This window comes from Drosophila serrata, unplaced genomic scaffold (assembly GCF_035046125.1).
Source record: "Drosophila serrata isolate PLE 108 unplaced genomic scaffold, ASM3504612v1 contig_245, whole genome shotgun sequence".
NCBI lineage: Eukaryota > Metazoa > Arthropoda > Insecta > Diptera > Drosophilidae > Drosophila > Drosophila serrata.
This window is the reverse complement of record NW_028257143.1, coordinates 1,871,500-1,898,237: the sequence shown is the minus strand read 5'-3', so window position 1 is coordinate 1,898,237 and position 26,738 is coordinate 1,871,500. Positions and strand designations below refer to the sequence as shown.

The following is a 26,738-nucleotide window of genomic DNA, read 5'->3' as shown; positions in this document are numbered from 1 at the left end:
CGACCCCTGCAACAAGCGATGCAAACCCAACTCGAACTGCCGCGGGTGCTGTCGCAGTCTGGGAAAACTGGAAAACACAAAAATAGAAGGGCGCACAAATAAAATATAGACATAGATGTGTATATACTTATGTATTTGTGTGTGCAGCTTCTAAAAATCGTTGTACCATAAAATTTCCCCAATGGACCCTCAGAGTTTTTAGTTTCGAAGGATTCTCCGTGCTGCCTTTTCGCTGTTTAATTTTACAATTGTCCCTTTTCTTTATTTCTGCCAAGGGAATGAGGTGGTGGGCTGAGTTGGGGCAAGGTTTATCTATGCGCATCCGTTCCAAGTGCGGTTTTGTGATTTATGTCAGTTTCTGTTGGCCAACATTTGTTTTGCTGGCAGAGAACAAACACCAAGGCCGAGTAAATAGAGGAGTTTTTGGTAGAAGCAGGCTACTATGGCTTCCTGGCATTTTATTTTCTATTCCTACAGGTGTTGTATATTTAACAAATCTGATATTATTGTGAAGCCTGATATTAGCTCAAGCTAAAGCAGTCGAATATTTAAAAGCAGTAACTTAGTTATTATTGGTTGTTAAAGCATCAAGTTAACAAATAAATTTTTAAGGCTTAACATTAAAGTCTTATAGCTATAGTTTCTCAGGTATCAGAGGGACAGGCATTTTGCGGTACATTCACAAACTGACTTATTTTAACACCATTTTCTCTGGCTATTTTCTGTGCATTATATACAACTTCCGCATTAGGAACCCGCCGGCGGAACTGAAGGACAGCCCAATCTGAAAGCAGAGTAAAATTATAATATATAAGTGTAGGACAAGTAATTCAACACTCACGAAAGCTAAATATTTTGTTGGTATCGAAACACATAAAGCGAATGGCGTAGTTGGTGTAATCCGTATCCAGTATGTAAATCTGAATGCCTTTAGGAAATGCTTAAGAAAACAACATATAAATAGTTTTAACTATGGTTTTATCGTTGCCCTTTTTACCTTTATTTTTGGTATCCTGAACATATCTTCCAGCTTCGGGCTCCCATTTGAGAATATCAGCCTTTTGAAAAACCACTGTATCGGTTCTGTGAATAGATTATTGTGGCTTACATCTCGAAATAAGTATAGACATTTTTTTATACTTACTGGCTGCTTAACATTCGCTTCTCAATATAAGGGTTTGTCTCGTTGTGCTTTCCAAATACCACCGATTGACATCTGGAAACCTTATCCGGAATTGGTGGGTATTTGGAGTGTATGTACCACTTTCCCATGAATTTATTTATATCCAAATTTTTCATTGCCGTCATATTTTGTGGACAAGGTCCCCGGAAAAGCTTCATTGCCCAAGTCAATTCAAGGGCGAACAGTGCAACTCTATTAAATATTTTTCAATTGATTGACGCTTACAAGGATTGCTTTAAAATTGCTTACACGAGAAACACCCACTTCATTATACTGACACTGTTTATTGCAACTAATCAATAATATGCGGTGGCATTTATCAATTAGAAGTGTGAAAAATATGGGGTAACTAAAAAGTTTAGCTGCACTAAAATAACAAAGCAACATTTTATTTTATTCTTAAATGTAGTGAAGTGAAGTTCTGTAACTTTTTTATGGATAAAATTAATGCGAAACTTATTAATATAACAACAATCATATTTCACTTGCCCTGTACTCAAATAAAGAATTTTAATTTATAAACTTAGTTCGAGGATAAATTTTAGTGATATTATACTTTAAAATAAGTATTATTGTCATAATAACATTATGAAGGTTGTTTTTACACTTAAAATCATTATCGACATTTTATTTCTCGGAATAACAGATTAATTAACATTGGTATAATAACCATAATAACTTTGAAATAGTCATCTTTTTTCATGGATTAGTAGTTAAAAAAGTTCATGAAAATGTCGTAGAGACGCTCATAAAAGCGTCGCAGCCATTCTCATGCTTTTTCAATGGCATTTGGCACTGCCGTGGTCACAAACTCATCCAAATCAAGGTCATCTTCTCCAGCTGAGTCGGTTCCATTACCACCCACTTGAGGGCACTTGGTCTGGATCGTATCGATGAGGAATGCCTGGGAAATGTCATTGTCATCTAGGATCTTCTTGGCCGTCTCAATTGTCTCTGCCGAAGGCTGGCGCTCTCTGGTTAATATCCAAACGATTTCTGGAATTTAAGTTATATTTTATATGTCAGAATTCGTTGCCACACTTTGGACATAGTCGCTGGGAGTGGTCTTTCTTAATGACTTACTGAAATTCGCCAATGGAGTTACACTGGTGCAGCTATAGACAACGGCATACGATTCATAATCGGTGCCCAATACCTGATAGTTGGCCTTGGTTAATGACTCTGCAAGGTGTGAGAAAAATAAATAAGAAACATATTTAAGATTTACCATAAGATTTGTAAGCTTCTTACGACTGGGGTAAAAGGCCACGGCTAGCTGAGCTGGTGCGATCACCTTTGCTTTTCCAGTTATGTTCGTGGGCAGTCCAGTGCTAATTGGATTTTACATTATTTACATTATAATTATTATTTTTGGTAACAAAAGTAACTTTAGTATAGCACTTACAATCGATTGATGGCGGAATTAACCACTGATACGGTGCTATTGTCTATGATACCATAGGTGGCATATATGCACTTCTTGCCGATCTCAAATGCAAATGGATATTTGGTGTACTCGTACCAGACACCCATATACTAAGATAGGGATATGCATTAATTAAAAGTATTTGTATTGATACAATATTGTTAAGTGATAATACTTATTAAGAAACTTAAATTAAAGTGAAAGCTTCAAGTGTTCACTTATCATATAAGTTCGTTGAGTAAACAACATAAGTTTTATAGCAAATATTACGTTAAAAGTGATGTAAGTGTTTACTTATTGGATGAGTGCTTCAATAAACAATAAGTAAATACAAATATGATTAGAACCCTTTTTTAATTAAGATAAGGTTAGGTAAAAATTTTAATTGGAAAAACTTGATCAAATACATGACTCGTGCATATATTGTTTTTGTTAATTTTCTTTACTTTTAAAACTTACTGCTGACATTGTACGTAGCTTAACTTATCTGATTACGATCACAAAATTAAAAAAATACAGTAAAATAATAATAATATATCTTAAGACGCGCCCCCTGAGTAAGAACTTAAATTTAGAGTTACTTAATGCCAAATTATAGTGGGGTAACTTAACAAAACTGATTACTTTAAGATGACTACTTAACCTGTATTATTTAATTCGCTAATATACCTTTGATTACTATTCTTAAAGGCATGATCATTTATAAGGTAATACTCACCGCCTCCGCATCGAAGGTATCCATTACTTTGACATCCGGACACTTGCCGGGAAATGGAACTTGAGCGTTTCCCAGATAAACTCCATTAGCTGCCAGTAAGAAAAGCAGCGCCAGATGCGAACTGTAACGATGATTAAGTAGAATGTAAATAATTGCTTCGAGCTCAAGAACTATTAAGTGGAGCGTACCTCGACCGATGATTCATTGTATTTGGAATTGAACTGATGATGGATTTTATTCTCAACTGAACGTGATTCTGTCGTATTTCTGGTCTAGAACTGCTGGACGAGTGCAGCTGCATTGCCGCTTATATATGCGAGTCGAGAGAGCTTTATTGTTATGACTCGGAGCTTTTTCCAGTGCGCCGACTCTGGTTGCCAATGTAAACAAAAGTGAAATGCAGACGATCTGGATGAAAGTTCAGCATGGAGTGGCGACACTCCGGGGGTGGCTTGGGTGGCGAGGCACTTTTCCCTATAAGTCCGCCGCTCCTCTCGTCACAATCACTAGACACAAATGAAAAGCAAAGTGGAATATGTGCAGCGAAATTATAATTATATTATTTACATAGCTTCTAGCATGCACTTGGCGATAATATGCCATCGATAAGGGCTTCCGCATGCTATAGCTGACCGATTTGTTTGGCAATCGAAACAGATCGCAACGCGAATCAGTTCAATGTCCTAAGTATAGAGATATATAATTAAAAATATGTCTCGATTGAAGAGGGTATATTTTAGAACCGGAAGTATTGGAAAATCAATCGATTTGTTAATAATAAAATTTTTCATTTTTTATAGTTCTTTTTTCATTTTTGCTTTTAGAAAAATATTTATTTAAAAAAATAATAACGGGCATACTTTAATACAGACAAAACAAATAAAAAGGTCAAGTGAGATACGTTATTGATGTGTTAATAAGGAATTATTTCTGACAATTGGTTAATAAATTAAAACATTGTGCTGGTAGGAGGTAAGTTTGGTTCAATCCTGGAGTTGATGTAATAAAGTAATTAAATAGATTTTAAGAAATACAATAAAATCTCATTACAAGAAAAAATTTTAAAAATATAAGACAAATTTATTCTATACGCCAACAAATATTTATTCCTCTAACTTAAACTTTAAATTAATTTTCATGAAATTCACAAAAAACGAGCATCAATTCCTTAAACAATCAAAATTATAAATTCAAAATAAGAAATGCAATAATTCTTTAAAAAATTTACGATTTCTTAGTACATATAAAACAAGTTTTTATAAGTATTAAGTTGATATAAATTTAAAAGAAAGTATTAATAACTTTTAAGGCAATATTTGTAATTTTATATATTTAAGTTATCAGTTTTACAGTTCTTTGTAAGTTCTTGCAGCTCTTAAATAAATAATAAATAATTTTCCAGCATGGGGAGAGCTTTGTTCCACACTGTGGATTGTATTTGTGGCGCCCCCTATCTCGAGTGTGTAACCAACGCCATCTATTGAGCGCTTTGCCGTTCGCCTGCTAAAAAGTAACCAGATACAATTTCGTATTTCAGAGATTTCGGCAGCTCTTCACCTTTATCTCGAGCTCGAAGCTGGTCGGGAAATCCCATTGACAGTGTCCAGATTTCTGCGGGTTATCCTCTTTGCTGCGGAGAAGTAGAGAAATTACATTTCCCCACATATATACATAATTAAATTAATTAAATGTAAACCACAAATTGAGTTAAATGTGCAAAAATGTCCGCAGGACCATCGTCTGCAGGTGGAATGGCAGGTAGAAACGAAGCTGTATTCAAGTGATATATGTCCAAGCAAGGGTTGATTTTAAAGTTTGAGAAGGGTATTTGAAAACTAACAAGGACATTGAATCCAAGATTTTATTGAGGTAAAAGTAGAAGCTAGAACCACATTTAAACAATTTATATTTTGAAACTTATATAGAATAGTTTATAATATAATAACTATTCTTGAAATCTTTCGATTTAACCCTCTCTCTGAAAAACACAGATTTTTTATGCATATGCGGCTAGCACAGATTCTGAATGGCCAGCCAACTATTTGGGAATGGGGATTTATGGCGCATTGCCCCGTGAAAGGATTGTGCCTGCCCCGTTCGGATGGATGGATGGATGGCTTCTGCTTGGATTTGCTGTGGCTGCCACTGTTTGTTGCATGCAGGGTGTAGTAATTAAATTTAAAATATGTACGCATTTGCCGGACATCTGAGCTTAAAAACAGGTGCAAGGCTTGAGGGTCGCCAGCGGAGTGGGCCAGGGATAATTTGATCAAAGGCAACCATAAGCCGGTAGCTGGTGAGTTGAGAGCCGGTAGTCTGAGCCGACTGTTTATTACAGGCCGTAAGTGCAGCCTTCTGAATATATCTCTTACAGGAGACAGGACATGGTCGCACTTTGGAAATATTTCCCAAGGGTCAAATACAACACATTAAGGTGTTATTCAGACTGTCTCATTTAAATTCAATTTATTTTATATCATTAAGTTTCCAGTTAGACCACGGCGGGGCTTCAGTATTTAATATTTTCTGCGGTTGGTCCCCATTGGTGCCTGTCACTGTTTAGTGAATGCGGTTCCAAGTGCATTTAATGTCAGAGATGTTTGCGTGCTATTCAACAAGATTAAATACAAAATTTAATTATAATTTCATAATTTATAGGAAAACAATATCCATACAATACCAATGACTGTGCAAAATTATTTATTCACTATTAAAATCCTTTTAACATTATGATTTATAGTAGTAAAATATAAATCTTAAATAGCAACTTCGTGTCACGACTCCATCTCTGATATGGTCGCACACAGTTCAATCACTTTGCCATTTTAAGTGCTTGGATATTTTGCGGTTATTCATTCGCTTTATGCGAATTTTGTTGAATGTAATTTGATTTAAACTGAATTTTGCCCGATATATAAAAATCAGTGCCGTGTCCAGGCCACAGGATATGCATGTATTTATGGGAGAGAATGCATGTGGCTATTTAATTAAGTGGCTACCTTTAAAGCCAGCCACCAAAATTGAATTAATTCTGATTATTGTTGCAGTTCAGTTTGGGTTTGGCCCTAGTTCGTGGGTTTTTGCGACTGCTGCAATCAACAGTTGACATAAAAAGGGACTCCAGGTCCCCCCGAAAGGGGATCACACTAAACTGTCGGCTAAATAACATCCGAGCGAGGACAGCTGGAGCAGCCGGCAACATCAAGTGGGTGGAGACACACTCCGGCGACCTTTAACCCGAGCCTGGCAATCCCCTCTCCCCCCGGTGGGGGTTGCAGGCCGGCAGGAGTGTGAGGATGCTCCGCCGAATGCGTGGGAATTGCAAAACATGACGCAATTTGTGCTCGCTTTTGTTGCTTGTCCCTTTTGCATGCCACTCTCCTAGGATATTACCAACTGCTCGTGTTCTCCTACACACGCAAAGTGCCATATATTAGGATGTTCAAGGGAGGCACTGCTGCCATTAAACTGAGATATGGCTAAGAACTCCAAGAAAATGGCCAAACCGATGAGGTTCTGAGAAAGATTACATGGAAAGAAAAGTGGTCAAAGCATAAAATGAATCTTTACATCTCTCTCACACACCATTTAAAGCTTAATTTAAGTTAGTTTGAAGTCTTATTTTAATTAATTAAAATTGCAATAGTCTATATCAATTATTATAATAGTTTAGTTTGCCTGTCTGTATTAAGTATTTTTAGTCATGCTCAAGTGTCATGTATGATCCATTCCTCATATTTTTATCTTCGAAAATGTTATTTCATTCATAACTCTCACCAGATCACCTGCCACATCGTAAAAGCTTACGACTCAGACAATCATATCCTAAACTTTTCCACCTCCATTTCATGTTGCAATCTTGGACAAATTTATTTATTTAGCACATTGTTTTTCGCATCGCTCCTTTGGGCATCAGTTGTGCCCGCAGCAAAAATAAAAAGGAAAACGCGGAAAACTCCGGCATACAAGAAGCCAACATCAAGGACAATAACAATAACAACTCGTGGCAGACAACAAAGGATAGTGGGGGGAAGGGATAGAAAAAAGGCACAAGGACAGGGGCGAACCCTCGAAAGTATTTTGATTTGTGAAATGCTCGTAAGTATTGTCGTTTTTGGCGCTGGCGCTGGTAGCAATTTCTTAAATTTTTTATAGCGCATAACCTGTCTGGCACACATGTGCCACCCCCTGGCAATGGCAACCCACTTTCGCAGCCCGCCAAGGACCACCCACAAAACGCAGTTCGCGGGAAGGCGGAAGTTACAGGACGAAGACTTTGGGTGCTTGTTGGCAACGCTTATTGCATTATCCTCGGCTAGAGTCAGTCAGTTCGGGATATATGTATGTACATGTATAGGTGTGGGAAGACATATCCGCGCCAACTGCCGCAGCTGATGCCACTTTTGGCTCGTGGCAGCCGCGAGCTGTTTGCTAGCCTGTTTGTTGTTATCCTGGTTATGGCCAAAGCCAAGGAAAAGGCACAGGCAGTGGCACCAAGCTGCGAATTCTCTAAAGGATTCGCAACGAATTCTTGGTACACTCTATGGGGAGATCGCTCAGACTAATGGTCTTTAGGGTTTTATAAACAAAATTTTAGCATTTAGCATTTTATGTTTTTAAATTTCTGTTTGTCATGAATAAATTAAGTTACTGAAGTATATTAAATTCCATTAGTGCATTGCATTTAATTTATCTAAAATTGTAAAATATTTTTAAACATTTTTTAGAAAATTTTAATATTGGGGTCAGAAGTCATCATTTCTTATCTTATATATATATTAAATTCCATTAGTGCATTGCATTTAATTTATCTAAAATTGTAAAATATTTTTAAACACTTTTTAGAAAATTTTAATATTGGGGTCAGAAGTCATCATTTCTTATCTTAGTTCCTGAGCTTCTCACAAAAACCCTCTTTTGTGTCATATGGCCATCGAGAAATATAAAGGAATTATGAAAATTGGCACGACTTCAGCTGGGCTCCACGCAATCCCCCTCTCAGAGACACCTCATACCAGGAGCTCCTCCTATTCCTCCTCCCAAATGCCTGGCGAGAAATGTTAATACCGAAAAAAGCGAACCATTTGCCGCAATGAAAATCGCGTAAATTTCATACTGATTGTAAGTGTCGCCGTTTTCTTGACGTTGCCATGAAGGCAAAAGCTAGACGGACAGAACACTGAACAAAAATAATATCAAGAGCTTCCTTAAACCAAACAATTCTGAAAATATAATTTCATGGTATCCTTGTTCAAGATATAGCTTGAAATCATCCTATTTTTATATTGAATACCCTACATCCTTTTCTTTCATTTTATCTCAAATTTTCTCTGTGTATTGAGAAGAAAATAGGAGATGCAGACGGAACTGCCATTGCCGTCTGTTTTCCCTCATCCTGCAACTTTCCCGTTTTCCCGTCTTCCGCCTGGGCTCTGGTGTTGGCTGTCGCCTGCAGATTGTCAGCATTGTCACAATTGCAATTTTTAGGATGGCATGGGGACTCGCTGATTTGGTTGCCATTTCACCATTTCACCATTTGAGCGTTTCAAACATTTTGCGGGCATTTAGCATAAAGAGAAAAGCGAATCGAAATCGGAATCCGAGCCAAGAACGTCATTCGATTGCGTTAATAGCCGAGAATGGCGACCAATGCCAGCTGCAGATCTTTTGAAATTGCAAAAGTTTTCTTTAGTACTTTCTTCGGTTGCTTTCTTTGTCGCTTTTATGGTTTATGTGTTTGTTGGTGTGCCCAATACATGCGTAGTTGTCATCTTTTGTTAACATTGTATCTATTTACAAGGATTTATAATTGTCTGAATTTTAATGGTTTTGATTACACGTTAATAATTAAAGCTCTTTGATCAAAATATTGTTTTTAAAAAGGTCCTTATTTGAATTTCTATTTTGCTCTCAAAAGACTGCATTTATCAATCACAACTTTTATAGTTTTTAACGAATTAAAATGTTCTAGTTTGTTCAAAATTTTATAAGGGGTTATGCCACAGAAATTATAAAAACATTTAAAAGTTTTCAATATTAAATACAAAATAAAAGCTAACATAGAAACGTTTTTTGTGTTAAAATTAATACATTGGCTAAGTTATGAGATTTTTAAACTTTGATTTGTCCAAAAATATGTTACACGACGAACACATTTCATTATAACACCTTTTCTTTATAACAGTGAGCATTTCGTCGTTACAAAATTCACCAATTCTTCAAATTTGAAGTAAGGAATTTCAAATATAAACTATTATTACGTATAGAACCTGTCTACAAGTGTACTACTTATATATACAATAAGAGCGACAACAATAGCTGCAACTATTTTATATTAACACTAACGTACATTGAACATTAATAAATAAGTGGAAGGTCCTTAAACTTATTATCTTAGCTTGAAGAAAAAAAGTATAGAATAGAGTTACCTTACATTTTCTATTTGCACATCCAATGCGCCAAATGTATCTTCTTTTACGGTCAACATTTGGTTGACTTCTGTCGAAACTATGATTAAAAAACAATTTTGCAAAAATATTGAATCACGTCGCGCTTTTTGGCAGCCACTCGCAGACGAAGGAAACGTTCTCGTGAAGACGGATGGCGCTTTTTGATGGCCGAAAATCAAGTTTGTTTTTACGTGCCATGTAGTTGGCCCTCGAACGTGGCCGACTTGGGCCTGGGGGATGTCAAAGGTCGGTCGCAGCTGCTGCAAATGGCTGGTGCTTTGGCGAAATGAGCGGCCCCCGACCAAAACTCACTTTTGGCTATGAGAAATCGCTCGTCATTATCGACGCCTGCGAAAATCCGACGGCTCAGACACACACCCACAGGCGAAGGCGCCATAAATTATGCTCCTTCCCATACGTATGTATATGTAGATACATATATAGATATATATATAGACATCTGGAGCTGTGAAAAATCGTGCCCCAGAAACTTTGACCCAACCCCAGGAACACGAACAGAACTCGCAACTTATTGAAAATCACTTAGACACACATGTGACGCTCTCTCTAGTTCGTGAGCATGAAAATGAAGCTCGAACCGAAGGAATTTTCGGGGCTATAATTTATGTCTTTGAATTTCGCAGGATATAGGGAGGGTTGAGCCACCAAAAGGAGCACCTCCACACACACACACTCATAGGCAAAGTAAACAACTTTGGCTAACAAAGCGGTGACCAAACGCTACCTCAAAAATGCACTTGATAAAGGCCGAGATGTGCGGCCAAGGGATTGGAGAATAAGCCCCGGTAGTGTCAAAAACCGGACAGGAACACAGTCGGTGGCTTCAAAGGCTACTTAATAGACATGACCACCGGCTAAGACCGCCAGCATGTGACGACAAACTCATAATTTATGGCCACATCCCGGCCAGACGCCGAATGGTATCTCTTCCTGATCCACAACTCCAGCTTTAGTTCGGCCACTAGGATGTGTCCGGCCGGCATCTCAGTTTCGGTCTGCATTTTGGGCCTGTCAGTGTCGTCTGTAATTGTTTTCCTAATGGTGGGGAGCCAGAGCTAGAGCTGAACCCCAAAAACATGACCGCACTTAAGTTGTCAGCCCAGTTATGGGCGGAGACGAATTTATGGGGTTCGGAGCAAACGAGATAATCGCCTTGGAAATGAATGGAGTCCCTTAGTGGATTTAAATGCAGCTCTAGGTCTTGGAAAAGCCCTTCCGCAATGCAACCTTGAAGTTCGAGTGCAACAATAAAGGAACTTTAATATGAAGGTAATCCAACAAAACAGTCATTCAAACAAAAAATTACTTGGACGAAGTAACAATATTTGTTGTTGCCCAGGTTATTAGTAACAGTTAAACCTTTTCCCATCTATTCGAGATTTCCGCCTAAAATAATCAAATCCATTGGCAGACAGGAAAATCGCAGACACTTGGCCAACCAAGTGCTACTAATTCGTCGCCATCAGATATGCAAACAATCGACGAGCTACACAAAAACTTGAGAGTTGTAAAGTTTATAAACCGGACTATGAACTTGGGGGATAATATGACAGTTTTGGGAAAACTCCAGATCTCCTTAGTTGGGCTTCCTGCAGGCCATGCGCAGGACCTCGGGAAGGGGACCTCCCGAAAGACTCTTCACGTGGCCCGGCTGGATGTTGCTCAGCATACTGAACAGACGTTGGTGCTGATAGTTTGTTGGTGAGCCACCAGAATAGATCTTATCGTCAACGTAGACCACATCTATTCCCTCCTCCAAGATCCGGACATGGTAGTGATGGTTGTGCGGAAAGAAGTTCAAGTCGCTGCCCAGCTCCTTTGTGATCAATGTGTTTGAGCCACTTGCCGTCAGCTTGACCAGGAAAACGACTATTTCCATTTCGCTGAAGAGACTCTGACCAGCAGGCAAAGCTGTCAGCTCCACCACGACGTTCTCACAGCAAATGAACTCCGGCTCGTATGGTTGAAGAGCGTGGAAGGTCAGCAGAGTACAATCCGGCTGGTAAAATCACATCATATAAAATATCCGCATTTTCCCCCACTAGATTTCCACTCACATTATATCGCTTTCTGTAATTCTGCAGCAGCTCTTCAGTGCTGTAAATAGTGCCGTGCCATTTTGGCGGTATGTAAACCTCGTGGTCGGCCGATGTCAGTAACATGGTCTCATGCTAAGTGAATTACATTTCATTAAAGTATATGAAATTCCTATACATGTTTTGGTTTCTTACCAGATCATATGAATACTCATTAAGGTTGTCGGGAGTCACCTCTTTTGGGTTTCCAAAAGCATCCAGAAACATGGTAAGATTTTTTGCCGTTTTCCGCTCCAAATTTAACTTCACTTAAAATTTTGCACGTGGTGTGGCACTACTTTTAAAGCTTCGCGTACTGCATTCTAAAATTTAGTATTAAAGTTAATACTTTCGATAACTCTTAAAGTCATTATGGAAATACATGTAATCAAATTACAGTCGATAAGTTAAAACAGAATCCCAACATTCACTATATTTTTATTTTCAATTATATAAAACATTTCCAAAGGTACGAGTTTAATTGGTTTATATTATCATAGTTAAATATATATATATAATGTGATTTAAAAAATCAAAAGTCATAATGCCTCTCATCAAGACCATTAATAATAATGAAAATGCTTAAAGGGAAACTTTTTTCCTTGTTCCACTACGAAAAAATAACAAAATAGTTAAGGTTTGTTAAGTATACGGTAATTTCTAAATAAGTGCTAAATTTCTGTAGAAGCGACCCTAAACTTTTCATTTCAACGAAAAATGCAGAACTTTTCTCTGTAAAAAGGTAAATGAAGATAGTTCATTTCATTCTCAGGTAAATATTAGGTAGCCAAAACACAAAAGTAAGTCCCTATTGGATGGAGAGCCCTTCATTTACTTATTCACAGATTAGTTGAAATTTGTTGTTTTATTCAAGTGGAAACTAAGCATTTTATGTGCACGGTTCATTATTTGAAAATTCAAGGTAGTGGACATATTAAGAAATCCAATTAAAATCGAATAAGCAAGCAATTTATTATTTAATAAACATGAATTGAATAAAGTGGTTTTGTAAAATACATTATAATTACTCAACTATTTTCTTAGTTACACAAAAAATAAAACGAAAGTTACAAAACGAAAGTATTATTTTTCTTGAAAATACCAACGCCAAAATAATTTTAATACTAAATTTCAGAACACAATGCAGAAGCTTTAAAAGGAATGCCACACCAAAACAGGCACAATTTTAGTTTAAATGTAAATTTAAGCAGTAGACTAGAAAAAAAATCGTACCATGTTTCTGGATGCTTTTGGAAACCCAAAGGAGGTGACTCCCGACAACCTTAATGAGTATTCATATGATCTGGTAAGAAACCAAAACATGTATAGGAAGTTCATATACATTATGAAATGTAATTCACTTAGCATGAGACCATGTTACTGACATCGGCCGACCACGAGGTTTACATACCGCCAAAATGGCACGGCACAATTTACAGCACTGAAGAGCTGCTGCAGAATTACAGAAAGCGATATAATGTGAGTAGAAATCTTGTGGGGAAAGTTCGGATATTAATTTGTTAATTTTCCAGCCGGATTGTACTCTGCTGACCTTCCACGCTCTTCAACCATACGAACCGGAGTTCATTTGCTGTGAGAACGTCGTGGTGGAGCTGACAGCTTTGCCCGCTGGTCAGAGTCTCTTCAGTGAAATGGAGATAGTCGTTTTCTTGGTCAAGCTGACGGCAAGTGGCTCAAACACATTGATCACAAAGGAGCTGGGCAGCGACTTGAACTTCTTTCCGCACAACCATCACTACCATGTCCGGATCTTGGAGGAGGGAATAGATGTGGTCTACGTTGACGATAAGATCTATTCTGGTGGCTCACCAACAAACTATCAGCACCAACGTCTGTTCAGTATGCTGAGCAACATCCAGCCGGGCCACGTGAAGAGTCTTTCGGGAGGTCCCCTTCCCGAGGTCCTGCGCATGGCCTGCAGGAAGCCCAACTAAGGAGATCTGGAGTTTTCCCAAAACTGTCATATTATCCCCCAAGTTCATAGTCCGGTTTATAAACTTTACAACTCTCAAGGTTTTGTGTAGCTCACCAATTGTTTGCATATCTGATGGCGACGAATTAGTAGCAGTCGGTTGGGCCAAGTGTCTGCGCTTTTCTAGTCTGCCAATTGATTTGATTATTTTGTTGGCGTAGAGGAAGCGGAAATCTCGAATAGATCTTCGACTGTTACTAATAATATGGACAACAGAAAACATTACTAACTTAATCCTATCAAACGAAGGAAAAGCAGAAGAGCTTTGTTCCACACCCCAATATTTAGTAAATATTTGTTTGTATTTGTGGAGTATGCAAAGCAGTTTTTGGCATGAACTTTTAAGTAACCCCATCCGATGGTAAGCGGCTTCCTCCGAGCGGACCCAGCCCCGGTCCAGTTCACATTAGTATTCATAACCAAATGTCATATATAATATTTTTGGGTGTACCAATGGCCAAATCCCCTTGGGCAACGCACTGCGTGACATCTTTGTTTGTGGTCTGACCTCCTGTGCGGCCAAAAAATAATCTCCTTCCTTTCTTGATCCCTTTCCCAATTTCCCCCTTTTGGGGTCCTCTTCGAAAACGGCCTTCAGCTATTTGATGGCTTTGCAATCGCTCCACTCTTTTGTTTTGTGCCTGGAATACCTAATGGATGCGTGCAACTAATTGAGTTGCCGGCAAAGGGATTTGGATCTGCTCCTTGAATTGCAAATCCTTTTGCCAGGGATAAATGGTTTTGGTTTCCCTTCTTCCCCAGAACTTAATGAATCGGATCCAAAGGATTTCGTAAAATTCAAAAAACAAACAGCATGCAAGCCAAAAATTACATACATGAGTCTTGGTGTGGTTTGCTATGTACACTTTATATATTTACAAGAAAATATGGCAAACAAAAAATTAAAATTAAATAATTAGTTATTACAAGAATTATTTAGGGATAATTTCTTAGAAACATATATAAAGAATGTTTTCTTGTTATGTGTGGATTTAGGGTATCAGTTTCAAAACTAGAACGTATTCCGTTGTACTAATTGAATCCATTTTGATATCATCATATTGAAACCGTAGACCGTGAGACAACTCACCTTGCTTTATTAAATAATACTCCCACTTTATGGTAAATAGTACTGCACATTATATTTCAGTAGTTATTAACTAAATGTTAAAATGTGATAGAAGTTTTCCCAATTCATTTCAATCTATACTGCTCCCTACCTTCGAGCAACATGTTTCCTGCACCTGTTCAATAATTGATGTAAATCTGTCAGCACTGTGAAGTGTCACACTCGTTCCAACCAGTCCTGGCTGCTGGTGCTGAGTGCCTTGTTGATCCTTTTTATTCCTGTTCCTGTTGATGTTGTTTCAAACCGGCAACTTGTTCACAACTTTTGATGGCACTTGCAAAAAAAAAGGAAGCAAAACTCCATGGAAACTCAGCAGCTGTTGGGTGAAAGGCAGAAGAGGAGGGGGATTCACCTGGTAACCTAGGACTACGAAATGCAGAGGCCTATGGCCAGACTGAAACTTATGTATAAGCTCTTGGGGAATGATAAATAGCCGGGCTCAAGTGGCCACCCAGGCACAAAGCGACCTGCAGGCCAAACGAGCTTCTCACCTTTTGGCCTTATGCAAAAGGCACAAGACGGAGGGAATCCTGGAGAACAGCAAGCCCGGAAAGGCTGCCGGGATAAGCCCGAAAACGTAATGAAAATGAGATGAAAATTATTGCAACGTAAATCAGGCGCCCAGCTGAGAATATCCCCCAGAGTCTGGCTTCTGGTTATCCAGCAACTCCAACTCCCCCGCATTATCCCCATCCACATCCTCTGCTCGCTAAACGTTTTCCACTGCTTAATTTGGCTTTCATTGCTTTGGTTCGTTTCTTACCATTTTTCCCCCCATTTTCCGATTTCCGAGCGGCCTGACATGAATTATTTAACGATCTCCAGCTGCGTTGATGCGATTTTCGCCGAGGATGCCTCTAAATTAAAGCCCTAACCAGCTTAATGCAATGACAACCGCAAAGGGGAAGAGTGAATATAGGAGCGGAAAAGAGAATCCTTCAGTAAATACAACAATGTGTGGGTCCGGACAATAAGCGATTCCCCCCTCAGGAATCCCTTTCTCTCCTCTCTCCTGCCAGGACTTAACTCTTCTTTGTGCCGACGTCGACTTTCCAATTTCAAGTAAAAAATCCCGCGAATGAACATGTAAACAACACACTAGGTGGACCTATGAAAGCATGTACAAGAGGGACTACGGCCACCATGAGATAGAGATAGAGACAGAGACAGACAGGAAAAACAAAGGAAAAACCCTAAAATGCAAGGAAAAATCGACTAAGAATGATGGCGGTTACGGTGAATATACTCGAATTAACGATGACCTCGATGGATTCGTTTTAAATAAAAACTTGGTGGGTTTAAATATAACAAAAGCTTATTTATTTATTGATATTAAAGAGATGACAAGATTTCAAAGTGGGTTTAATAAATAATACCAAATAGTGTATAAATAATTTAGATAATAAATTAATAATTAAAAGCTGTCGTATATTAATGTAAATGTCAAGTTATTATTATCTATTTAACTTTATGGAATTTACTTTAGTCACATCATTAATGATAATAAAATTGATGATGATGAATAAAATTAAGACATTTTTAAGCTCAACAATAGGTTAATAAATGAAAAGTTCTTTACTATATAACTTCATATTTTTAATACATTTTGTAAAATAAACTTTTTTGAAATATGGAATTTATATGAACTCATACTACCCTTAAATCAGAGAAAAAAAGAAAACTTTCCCTGATGGGATACTCACTGGGCCAAAAACCAAATGAAACCTTCTCTGCGGGAGGTCGAGGAAAGCTGGTTCTGTATCTGTATCTACGGACTGCAAACTGCAACGGCCCAAATGTATCTATATATCCGCAGTGCCAATGTGTCTGCGTAGCGCTGTGAGTGTGTGTCCGAAACAGTTTGCAACAAACTCGTGTGCATTGCTGGGGCGAAAAATCCTAAAACCAAATAAAATCCGCTCCGCAGTTGAACCCACTTGAAATATATATTTTTGGCAATGAAAATAACCCCCACAACGCAGGAGAAATGGAATACAAAAAACGTTGTTATAATAAATGGAATGAAGAGCCAAAGCGTGTTGGGCTGCGAGGGAATGTTGCAACAGCGGCAGTGGCAGCAGCACCAACAAAGTGCAGTCAGAGCATCCTAGCAGATAATCCCTGGGAAATTTGTCTAACTCCTCCACTTCCCCCCCAATCCGCTCGGAGTTTTCCCACACCCGCTAAGGCTGATGAATGACGCCGCTGCTGTGCAAATTATAAGAGCAATTTGCATTATGTGGGTGGCTCGCCTTTAGAGAGAGCCCTGATCCCCCCGAAATTTCCACCGCCTTTTTTCGCTGCGGATTAAGCGCCGCACATTGTTACCAGCTGCGTGGCGAATGAAATTTTAGATTGCCGAGTTAGTTATGGCGGTTTAGTGGGGCAAAATATATATTATATATTCGGAAGCAGCTCGGTTAATGTTGGCATCTTTCAACCTCCAAAAAAATATGATAAAGGGAAGATAACTTTTTGTAAACAATATACTTATACAAATTTTCTATATTATTTTTCTCAATTTCAATTCAAACCTCTTTTTCTAATCCATTGAAATGCTTCTGCTTTGATCTCAACGTGCTCGTAAATTTCGATTTAAAACAATTCTCCCCCATTCGCAAGTTCCGCTGACATCATCGCTTTTCCAACATGGTTTCCCCCCCATAAAAATATCCTCACATCCCGGCAATCATCTAATTGAAATCGAGATGAGATCAACCGTACTAACTCTCACACCGAACGCACTACAAAAACCATTCAATAGTAGACTTTGGAACGAAATCGGCTTCCACCCCCAGAGATGGAATAATTGCAAATACATAAATAAGTTGATGGTGGATCGGGCTTTAAAGCGTAATAAATTTTGAATGCGCCATTAGCATGATTTATGCCCATTTAATTTTTCATAACAATGAAAAAGCACAACAGGAACAGAGGACACACGGGATGACAAACAGGACAGGCCGGCATTAGCAGGACAATAGAGCAGGAAGTTCGAGCAAGGGGACTCGCTCATCATAAACAAGAGTGCATAAAAAATGCTGCGAACGAGGCGACAAGCGGCAACATAATTGAATAGTAAAAGCGTTGCACTGAAATTAACCACCACAAAATGACGCAAATAATGTTAAAAGGCTGGGCAGGATTGGGGAGGAGGTGGCATGGCATGGTCACTGCCATGTACGGACGATTAAGTTTCATTGAAATTGAATTACATTAAAAAAAATAAAGAGAAGGGAAATAGCAAAAGCGGAGGAGGAAAGTGCAAAAGGCAAGCGTTTCATTCAGCGGGTCCTGCAGGACAATAGTGCACAAATTAACTTACAAAAGCTAAATACAAACTGCCAACGCGGCAGTCAACGTGTGGACGTTCTGACTGGACGCATTTTCCTCTTTATCCTTGCAGCCTGCCATCTGCCTTAATTTCAGTCCTGCCTCGCCCTCTGTAGTTTACGGCTCTGGGCTTGTTTATGCCAAGTTCTTATCGCGCTTATTGTCATCCAACCAAGAAGCCCAGGATACCCCGGGAACCCAGCCAACCCGAGCAAACAAAATAAGCAGCCCGAAAACGAGTTGCTTATAAAGTAATTTGCGGATTTATTAAAAGTTTTCAGCGCCTCCAGACGCGGTCTTTGTCTGACTGGAAAAGGCTGTTTTCCTTTAGCTCCCTTTGCTCCCAGAAACTGCGGCCAATTAGTTTGCCTAATTCTTGAGGTGAAACGCAAAACGCTTTAATTGAATTCTGCGGTTCACGGCAGGGAAACCCCAGCTGAGAGGTATTTAATCAGTTGAAAAAGTTTCAATAAGTAAAGTCCTAAGATCATATTTTTATTATTATCTCTAAGCAATCATTGCAAATTATCTTTATTATCTGCTCTTTAAAAAATCCAAAACTCTCTCCAGTTTTGGATCCCATTTTAAATATCCTGTGTGCATACGAGTACATTTTTCCTCTTTCAACTTTAGTCTATGATTTAAATATTATCTCAGCAGATGTTCCATTTTTTCCTGGGTGGGTTAACGGCACTTCCTTTGTGTAAGTTTTCTTCGCACAAATAAATCAAAAAGGAACTCATCACCGCACGACAAAATAGCAGCAGCCACATAAATCTACTTGACGCAGCAAGACCCCAACTTCATACAGACCCCCCCGGGCAGTGAGGGTGAGATTTATGAAACAGTCAAGTATTTTCTATTTAAGTTAATAACAATCATAATAATGGCAACGGGAAAATTGATGCAGCCCAAGCTGTGAGAGAAAGGAAGGAGCGAAGGAAACAGCATCTCAGGGGGAAGTGCAGAAGTGGAGCACAGTTTTCCTTTCCTCCCACACACACAACCTGATGATAGATGATAGATGATGTGCATATAAGCGCAAATAAACACAAGATTCGCTCTTGTCTACGAAAATAAGTTCCATTTTTCCTGCGGGGAGTCCTTGAGTCCTTGGGGCAAGAGACTTTCCTGGCAGGGTGAACGTAATAAGCCGTAAGGTGTCCTGTATGTTGGCGTCTGCTTGGGGTAAAAGTCTTTGCATATTTGAGCAGCTTGTTGTTTCATTGTACTTTGTGCATTTCTGTGACATTCGCTTAAAAATTCCATTACACTAAGCTCGAATTACAAACATCAGCAATGGATATGACGATGTTAGCAGGAAATGTCCATAAATGGAGGCCCGATATACCCTTCATTAATTTAGGTGGCTAATAAGTTTCTTGTTAACTTTGTTGCTGCAAAATTATTGATGTACCTCCGTTCATAAATAATATTATATGAATATTTGTCCGTCTTACAAGACTCTAACCAAAAAACCAAGCACCCCTTGCAAAGGGTATCGCAAATCTTATTTCAGGCAGCGTTGAGCACACAAAATATGAAATATACCAGACTGGCAGTGGAAAATGTTTGGCTTTTAAGAAATGTCCTGGGCTTCTCTCCTTTCGCACAGAAATATCATTTCACTTTTCATTAGGCTGCAAAGAGCACTCGAGCAGCTGTCAGCTTTTGATTTTGAATGGCCTGCGGCTGCACTTACCCAACACCTTGAGAGATTCTCAAATTCGGCGAAAATACGTTCTAATGCCATTCCTGGGAACTTTGTAATCAAATTAAATTTGTGTATTTAGCAACAAGTTAAACAACAAATTTCCATAGTTCCCAAACAGCAACCAGAACTACGACGAGGGTCAAATGAAAATGCCTGCCGGCAGGTTTTTTGGTCTGTCGAATATCTTTGATTTTTCTCTGAACTCTGGTCAAAGTACGGCACTGATGGATTGTGGTTAGCCCCAGGAAATGCCCCAACCATCTCGGCAGCACAGCTTCCAATCTTCCCACTCAGACTCATTAAATTTTTAATCATTCTGTTGTTTGTAGCCTAACCATAACAGTCAATAGCAATTAGTGGGGGAGCCAAAATGAATATGTCTCTTCCGCAGTTGGGTAAAGTGTTTGGTCCTGGTCTCGTGGATGGATGCTGGGCCAGGATTTTGGGGTCAAGAGAAGTCAATTATCCCGGAGGCGTGACTGTGCGTACATCAATTTAATTATAACTCCTCAGATGTCTTTTTGCCAGTTTTTTAACTTTTTTTTTTTTTATTGAGCTGAATTTTATTATTGTACAATTACTGTAGTATAGCAACTTTTTACAATAGTGAGGGGAGAAGTTCAATGGAAAATGGATGGAAGGTCCGGGGGTGACCATGCTACTTACTACCGGGACTCGAACCCGGACCGGCAGTGCTACGGGTTCCAGTGTTTGTCGTCTCAACCCTTTGAGCTCAATAAATCTGAGATTAAGCTAAGGATATGCCAATACACAAAAACATAAAACATTTACCATTGGTAACTAGATAAATTAAAATGATTAATATGTTATTATTTCATATAATGTAAAACAGGATATTCTTATATCTTCTAAGGAGACTCTCTCTCAAAAATTTCCTATTTGTTTTATATTTAATTTTTTATACATTTAATATACAAAATGTATCTCTATTTTAATTTCTCAAACTAATGTCTCTTCTTACATGGAGTATTTATTGTCTTTTGGTTTTAGTTTTTTAATAAATATAAACAAAACGTTTAAATCTTATGTAAAACCATAGTTATACCACGTTTCTTCAACTGTTAACTAGCCAGGGATTTCATAGATTCCTTTAACGAAGACAATGCCAATTTCAACGCTTAATTAGGCAACGACTACAGTAAGTTTCTGGGTCTTGTTAAAATAAGCTGGAAAGCCTTTAAGCGGCTCCCAGACAGACAATGGCCAAAACAAGGGAACTATTTATGTCTGTCCAGGTATTCGCCATTCAGGGGTAATTTCCCTAATGCGATTTGGGCCCAGAACAAAACGAAACTTGCCCCAGCTCGGGTCTCCTCGCACAGATGGTCATAATTAACACACGTTGTCAGTCGTCAGTCTGGCAGGAGGAAAAACAGAGGAGCTGGGAAGATGAGTGCCAGACAGACGGCAAACCAAACCGAAACCCAAACGAAAGTTTCCCAATGCCGCCAGATGATAGTGGGGAGAAGAAGTTTTCTGGGAAGCAAAATACACACATGACAATAATAATTATTGTCTTGATTATGCTCCCGTGCATGTTTTACTTGGCCAAGTTTGCCATTTAGCCAAATTGCCAGACATTTGTCTTCCTCTCGGCTCGGTCTGGTTATCCTGCTTATATCAAATTTATCTCTGGCATTTTTATGCTCCATCTTCACCTTGAGCTGGCGTCTGGAGCACCTCGCTTAAGAGCTTTTCATTTAGCTTAATTAACTTATAACAATTTTTATGCTGGTTTATCGTCTTAATTAATAAGCGCCAGGCATAAATCGTGAGAGGGATTACACTTTAAGTGTATTTTTGTGACAGTTCTGGAGGATGATTTTATGAGGCACTTTAAAATTAAGAACTTTTGTTTTTACTTGCTGAAAATATGATAATAAAATTTAAAATAATAACTGCCTTTAATCTAATTCTTTATCTTATAAATTTCTATAAATATATTTCAAATTTTTTAGTATTGGATTCGCATGTAATTTTCTTAAAGTGTTCCCTTTGATTTATGGCCAGCTAATCAAAGGACTCAATCAGGCCAAAAGAAATGTGTCTCGAATACAACTAATTTATTTAAAATGCTCATTCATGTCATGCCGAATTCTTGGCCATTCATCAAAAGTCAAACGCAGGGGAAGGACACGGGTCAGTCGAAGCGTCGCGTCCTTTGTGCTGGTTCGACTTGACCTGACCCCCAGGACCCACCGCCATCTTATCCGTCTTCGTCTGCCCTCCGAAGCTCCGCAATTAATATTGAAAAGCTCAAGGAACTCCGTCACCAGCATCAACATAAGGATCGGGATAAGGGTAACGAATGGTTGAATGAATGGCCATCCAAATCAAGATGATGATGGAGCTGGTGAAAGCGAGCGTGTGACAAATGTCCTGCTGCCTGTTTGGAAAAGATTTTCTTGAATTCTGACAAAACATTTCGGTCGTTGGGGCGCTGGTGGGTGTGGGTAATTAATTGAACTTCTACCAGATAGTTACTGACCGAAGACTTCTTTGAAGTCAAATGAAGTTTTGGGACAATAATGTGTTTTCCATTTATATTATTTGCCATTTAAGTTGTCTTAACCATGAATTGAGAAAATAAATATAAAATAAAATGTTTATTTTTCCAGTGGCAACCATTATGCATGAATGGCTCATGCCGATTTAGTTATGAACGATCTTAAGACCAAGATTCAAAAGGGTCTGGGTCTGAAACCGAGGTCTGTTGAGCGTTTTCCACGTAAACAATAGAGAAAAATTGAGTTTAAGATATTTATTTTTTATAAATACCAGCAATTGACTGAGCAGGAGGGCCGAAGATCGAACAACTAAACCCGAAGTATCTGGGTATATAGCTTTAAGCAGCCTGTGAGTGATCCAAACTCTAATACCTTACTTTTATTATTTTTGTTGTACTTTTAGTACAAGCTAATTTTGTCATTTAATTTAGTTCTTGCTTGTCAAGAGCGTGACAATTACCATTTGTGAAATAAACTGTCAAACTGTTGTACATGCTTAAAATTATATACACGCTTTGGCGCATTAATACTGTACATTAAACTAAACTCAAACTTCTTTGAAAAAATTGTACAAGCTGTCCAATATAGTTTCTTTCAAGCTGGCAAATTTCGTTGGCTTCAAGGCATATTATACTCCAAGCTAATTGAACTTTTCAGCCAAGTTTAATAGGCGTTGAGCTGTGAAAATTTGTCAGTCAGTCATTCGGTACGCAGCGGCTTAGCCATTATGTGGGCGTGGCGTGACTGGGCAATTATTTTGGTCCGATGGCAGGGTGCCATGCTTAATGAGCTATAAGTATCTGAAAACTGTCGAGGCATTTGCATGATGATGTGGCAATATCTCCGGCTTGTACATAGCATGTACAATATCTGGCTGCCACTAAGTATGCAACAAAGTTTTTGACAAACGACGACGACTCTCGGCGGGGGCGGCACTGGCAATTAATTGTCCAACTTGATGAGACAGCACCCACAGAGGGAGGGCAGAAAGTGATCCATGAGTGGCCAACTGAGAAGTGAGAACGCAGAATCATTCCCGTCATGGCCATCACATTACGTCTCATTAACGTTTTGAATGCATCGCGGAAATCATTCATTTCCACCCGCAAAACGAAAATGAGCACAATTTCTGTTCAACTCTGTAAACTCTCCAAGTGATTTTTCAGCTAACAAAAAAGCACCGATGACATCGCAGACTAGCCAAAAAAAAACATGAAAAAAAAAGGAACAACACAGAGCAAAAGTCAACCCTCACAAAAAAAAAGACAGGAAGGAGAGGGAAAAACAGGAGAGGAAAATGTTTTTCAATTGAATTGATTTTGAATGCGCTCCGTCTGACTTGTGTCTGTGTTTGGTCCATTGAAAAGTGCGTACTTTACTACAATCGAACACAACCACCCACTACACCGGGAGAAAAGTCCAGTTATTTACTAATTGAAAATTTTATAAGTAACTACTATGAAATACCATTTATAATTAGTAAAAGAAAAATGTTTGTAATTTGAATTAAGAAGAATATAGTATATTTCAAATTCTCACTTCTGTTTACTGTTCAATAAAAAATATTTAATTTTATAATTTGATTTAAGTGCACCCTCCTTCACTTTTGTCTGGTCGTGTGTCTGCCACGCCTACAGCAGCATCCTTCTCCCCTGGGGATGAAGTCCCACCCCCTAGACTTCTCTCATCTGCTCAGCATCCAATGCATTGATTGACTTTTGCATTGACATTTGCGCCGGGTTATCACTTCTTTGGGGGATTCCCCAGCTGGTGCCCCTCCCCAATTCGACATTGTGTCCCCCACAATAAACGCATTATGTTGCCATTAGTTGAGTGCCAGAAGAGCCTTCCGCTTGTTTGCCAGCTTCCGTTGTTGTCCTGCGTCTGTCGTGCGTTTGTTCGCTTGTTTATTTGTTTGTTTGTTTGCCTTTCCACCTAACAATACACAAAAAATTCCACTCAATGGGGGGCTCGACGGAAAAACTTGAAAAGTTTTCATGCCTTGGATTGTTAATTTAGTTAAACTGTTCTCAAGTTGCTCATCGAGTTTAAGGTGCTGCACATTGAAGTTGATTGAATAGAGTCTATCGTTTAATTAATCTTTGAAATTCAATGAATGAGGAGCTGAAAGTCATAAAGAAGGCAGAGGATTTTAAGGGTTTCTATTCTATTTAATCTACGTGGACACACTTTAAATCAAAGACCCTTTAATGACAAGATAAGGTAGAGCTGGGGTAACTCATCTCAATATTATAAGGTCTTGGGCAAAATGGTGAAAACCTTTGGTATTGGCTCAAAGGGGTTTTTACAATTTAAATATTTAAATTTGCATATGATATTGTTTGTATATTTTAAAGCAATAAATAAGGGTTGGGGTTCCAGTATGAAATAGTTTTTAAACAATTATTATATCTACATTTTTAAGTCAAACTTTTCCCACTTTGCATACCTAACTTTAGCTAAAATATTCCCATGAGCTTAATTTAAGCCACTTCAATTATGTAAACGATCAAACATAAATGGCTTCACTGTCCATTAAAAGTTGCGATTAACATGTAAACAATCATGGGCAATTGCTGGCGGAGCAGAATCCTCACAAGTCCCCTCCTTCTGTGTATCCTTCCGCTGACAGCATAAAAATAACACATAATCATTTTATTAGCTCAAGGAGAACGGTGCAGTGAAACATGGGAGTCGTTACGCCGGATGGTCCATCCTGTTGCTATATCGCCAGTTCGCCGGAATCAACTCGACTGAAAGGAGTCCCCAGTCCTGCGTCGTCCTCGATGCTGTTGTTACAGTTGCTCCTGCTACTTGGGTTAACATGCTGCACTGGTGGCACCCAATCCCAATCGTGGGCCATGTGTGTGTGCGTGGGCCGAGCAAGCCAGTGGAAGTTTTCTCGTTAGTGAAACTAATTATCCGTTGTCGCTGTCAGCAAATTTATCGTTAAACGCTAGGTGACAAGTTGAAGCCGAACGCATCTGTTACCCCAACAAAGCCCCATCTGTCTGCCAGGATCCTTTAAGAGGACATTGCCTGACTTGCCGATTTGCTTTGCTAACAACACAAGATAAACAATGACTTTGGTTATTGCCTCTTAAGCGATTAAATGATAATATTTTTGGACAAGAGTTGAGTTTTTCCTTTTTCTTTTTTAACTTTTATTGTTTAACGATACTTTGTTTTAGTTTCTATTAAATTTTTATTTAAATCCCCTTTTAGCTCCCTCCTTCTCCAGTAGATAATTAAATTATAATTTAACATTGCGATGGTTTCTTTTCCCATTAAAAAACCGCAACTCACAAATGTTGTTCCGCTTTCCTTACTCACTCTCCATACTACGTCTCATCCTCCCGCATTTTGTGCACCGGAAATGGTTGTCGATTTGCAACAAATGGCCTCCGGATGTTGCCACATGGCGCACGTGAAAGCTTGGAGCGGGAAAAAATTTGCGGGATTTTTGTAACTCTAACCCCTTGGGGCCATTAATTGCCTAGCACGTAATTATTTTGTAGTTAAAATGGGCGCGGTCGCCACGTTTTAACCCTTCCTCTCCCCAAAAGCCCACCACTCGGTTGCACGGGGAGTCATGCATAATTTGGGTCTCGGAGTTTGCAGCTAATTAAAAGCGCGTCGTCTGCCTGAAATTAGTTGGTGGCAAAAGGATGAGGCAGACTTGCATGGTTGGGAATTTAGAGAAGGGGTTCCAAATGGATTGGGGATGCGTGGCCGAGCATTCACAGGTGGAAAGTTGTGACATTTCAATTAGCAATGTCAGAGTAAAGACGATACGGGGAATTTTATGTTCTCCATTTTGTCTCAGAAAAATTATACATCCGTTTCCTTAATATTTTTTTAAACAATCTTTAAATTTTAACCAATATAACAAAGCTATTCGGGAAGACTACAAACGATTTAAAATCGCAAAAGGTTACGCCTTAAAGTATGCTCCACCTCCGACCAGCAACTTGTTCAATTAATTTTGTTAAAATAAATATTTAAAGGACATTTTAAAGAGCTTTCCAAGAGATAAATTCAACTGTAATAAAACAACAGATACCCAATCATCGAACTCCAATCACTCCAGCTGTGGAATATTTACCGAAGAAAATCAACAACAGCCAAACAGTAAATAGCAGTTAAAAAAACAAAGCTTTCGCCCATGA

General features: G+C 38.7%; 4 protein-coding genes and 1 long non-coding RNA gene across 5 annotated transcripts; 2 read left to right on the top strand and 3 right to left on the bottom strand.

The window, feature by feature from the left end:
- Positions 1-420: 420 nt before the first annotated feature.
- LOC110185703 (apolipoprotein D) lies at positions 421-1,550 on the bottom strand. Its single transcript, XM_020954674.2, has 5 exons — positions 1,433-1,550; positions 1,145-1,375; positions 998-1,083; positions 842-940; positions 421-784 (listed from the first exon to the last, which is right to left on the bottom strand). The coding sequence occupies exons 1-5, from the start codon at positions 1,450-1,452 to the stop codon at positions 645-647; spliced, it is 576 nt and encodes a 191-aa protein (XP_020810333.2). The 5' UTR covers positions 1,453-1,550; the 3' UTR covers positions 421-644.
- Positions 1,551-1,781: 231 nt separating this feature from the next.
- NLaz (Neural Lazarillo) lies at positions 1,782-3,862 on the bottom strand. The gene is made up of 6 exons (XM_020954673.2): positions 3,516-3,862; positions 3,328-3,448; positions 2,589-2,719; positions 2,435-2,514; positions 2,267-2,365; positions 1,782-2,179 (listed from the first exon to the last, which is right to left on the bottom strand). Exons 1-6 carry the CDS (start codon positions 3,626-3,628, stop codon positions 1,953-1,955), a joined length of 771 nt encoding a protein of 256 aa, XP_020810332.2. The 5' UTR covers positions 3,629-3,862; the 3' UTR covers positions 1,782-1,952.
- A 3,192-nt stretch (positions 3,863-7,054) lies between these two features.
- Positions 7,055-7,992, top strand: LOC147643711 (uncharacterized). The gene is made up of 2 exons (XR_015271526.1): positions 7,055-7,425; positions 7,483-7,992. It is a non-coding gene; the product is annotated as an uncharacterized LOC147643711 (long non-coding RNA).
- A 3,303-nt stretch (positions 7,993-11,295) lies between these two features.
- On the bottom strand, positions 11,296-12,246 carry LOC110186000 (uncharacterized). Its single transcript, XM_020955028.2, has 3 exons — positions 12,029-12,246; positions 11,855-11,968; positions 11,296-11,796 (listed from the first exon to the last, which is right to left on the bottom strand). The coding sequence occupies exons 1-3, from the start codon at positions 12,098-12,100 to the stop codon at positions 11,374-11,376; spliced, it is 609 nt and encodes a 202-aa protein (XP_020810687.1). The 5' UTR covers positions 12,101-12,246; the 3' UTR covers positions 11,296-11,373.
- A 757-nt stretch (positions 12,247-13,003) lies between these two features.
- LOC110185985 (uncharacterized) lies at positions 13,004-13,905 on the top strand. The gene is made up of 3 exons (XM_020955008.2): positions 13,004-13,178; positions 13,238-13,351; positions 13,405-13,905. The coding sequence occupies exons 1-3, from the start codon at positions 13,107-13,109 to the stop codon at positions 13,825-13,827; spliced, it is 609 nt and encodes a 202-aa protein (XP_020810667.2). The 5' UTR covers positions 13,004-13,106; the 3' UTR covers positions 13,828-13,905.
- The last annotated feature ends 12,833 nt before the right edge of the window (positions 13,906-26,738 follow it).

Bases quoted from the DNA above. Each gene is read 5' to 3' on its own strand.
- LOC110185703 (XM_020954674.2), bottom strand. From the start codon at position 1,452: ATGAAGTGGGTGTTTCTCGT. The intron at 1,084-1,144 runs GTAAGTATAAAA...ATCTATTCACAG, and splicing joins AAGCGAATGTTAAGCAGCCA to AACCGATACAGTGGTTTTTC. The intron at 785-841 runs GTGAGTGTTGAA...CTCTGCTTTCAG, and splicing joins CAACAAAATATTTAGCTTTC to ATTGGGCTGTCCTTCAGTTC.
- NLaz (XM_020954673.2), bottom strand. From the start codon at position 3,628: ATGCAGCTGCACTCGTCCAGCAGTTCTAGACCAGAAATACGACAGAAT. The intron at 2,515-2,588 runs GTAAGTGCTATA...AAATCCAATTAG, and splicing joins AATTCCGCCATCAATCGATT to CACTGGACTGCCCACGAACA. The intron at 2,366-2,434 runs GTAAGAAGCTTA...CACACCTTGCAG, and splicing joins CGTGGCCTTTTACCCCAGTC to AGTCATTAACCAAGGCCAAC.
- LOC110186000 (XM_020955028.2), bottom strand. From the start codon at position 12,100: ATGTTTCTGGATGCTTTTGGAAACCCAAAAGAGGTGACTCCCGACAAC. The intron at 11,969-12,028 runs GTAAGAAACCAA...TAATTCACTTAG, and splicing joins ATGAGTATTCATATGATCTG to CATGAGACCATGTTACTGAC. The intron at 11,797-11,854 runs GTGAGTGGAAAT...TGATTTTACCAG, and splicing joins ATTACAGAAAGCGATATAAT to CCGGATTGTACTCTGCTGAC.
- LOC110185985 (XM_020955008.2), top strand. From the start codon at position 13,107: ATGTTTCTGGATGCTTTTGGAAACCCAAAGGAGGTGACTCCCGACAAC. The intron at 13,179-13,237 runs GTAAGAAACCAA...TAATTCACTTAG, and splicing joins ATGAGTATTCATATGATCTG to CATGAGACCATGTTACTGAC. The intron at 13,352-13,404 runs GTGAGTAGAAAT...TTAATTTTCCAG, and splicing joins ATTACAGAAAGCGATATAAT to CCGGATTGTACTCTGCTGAC.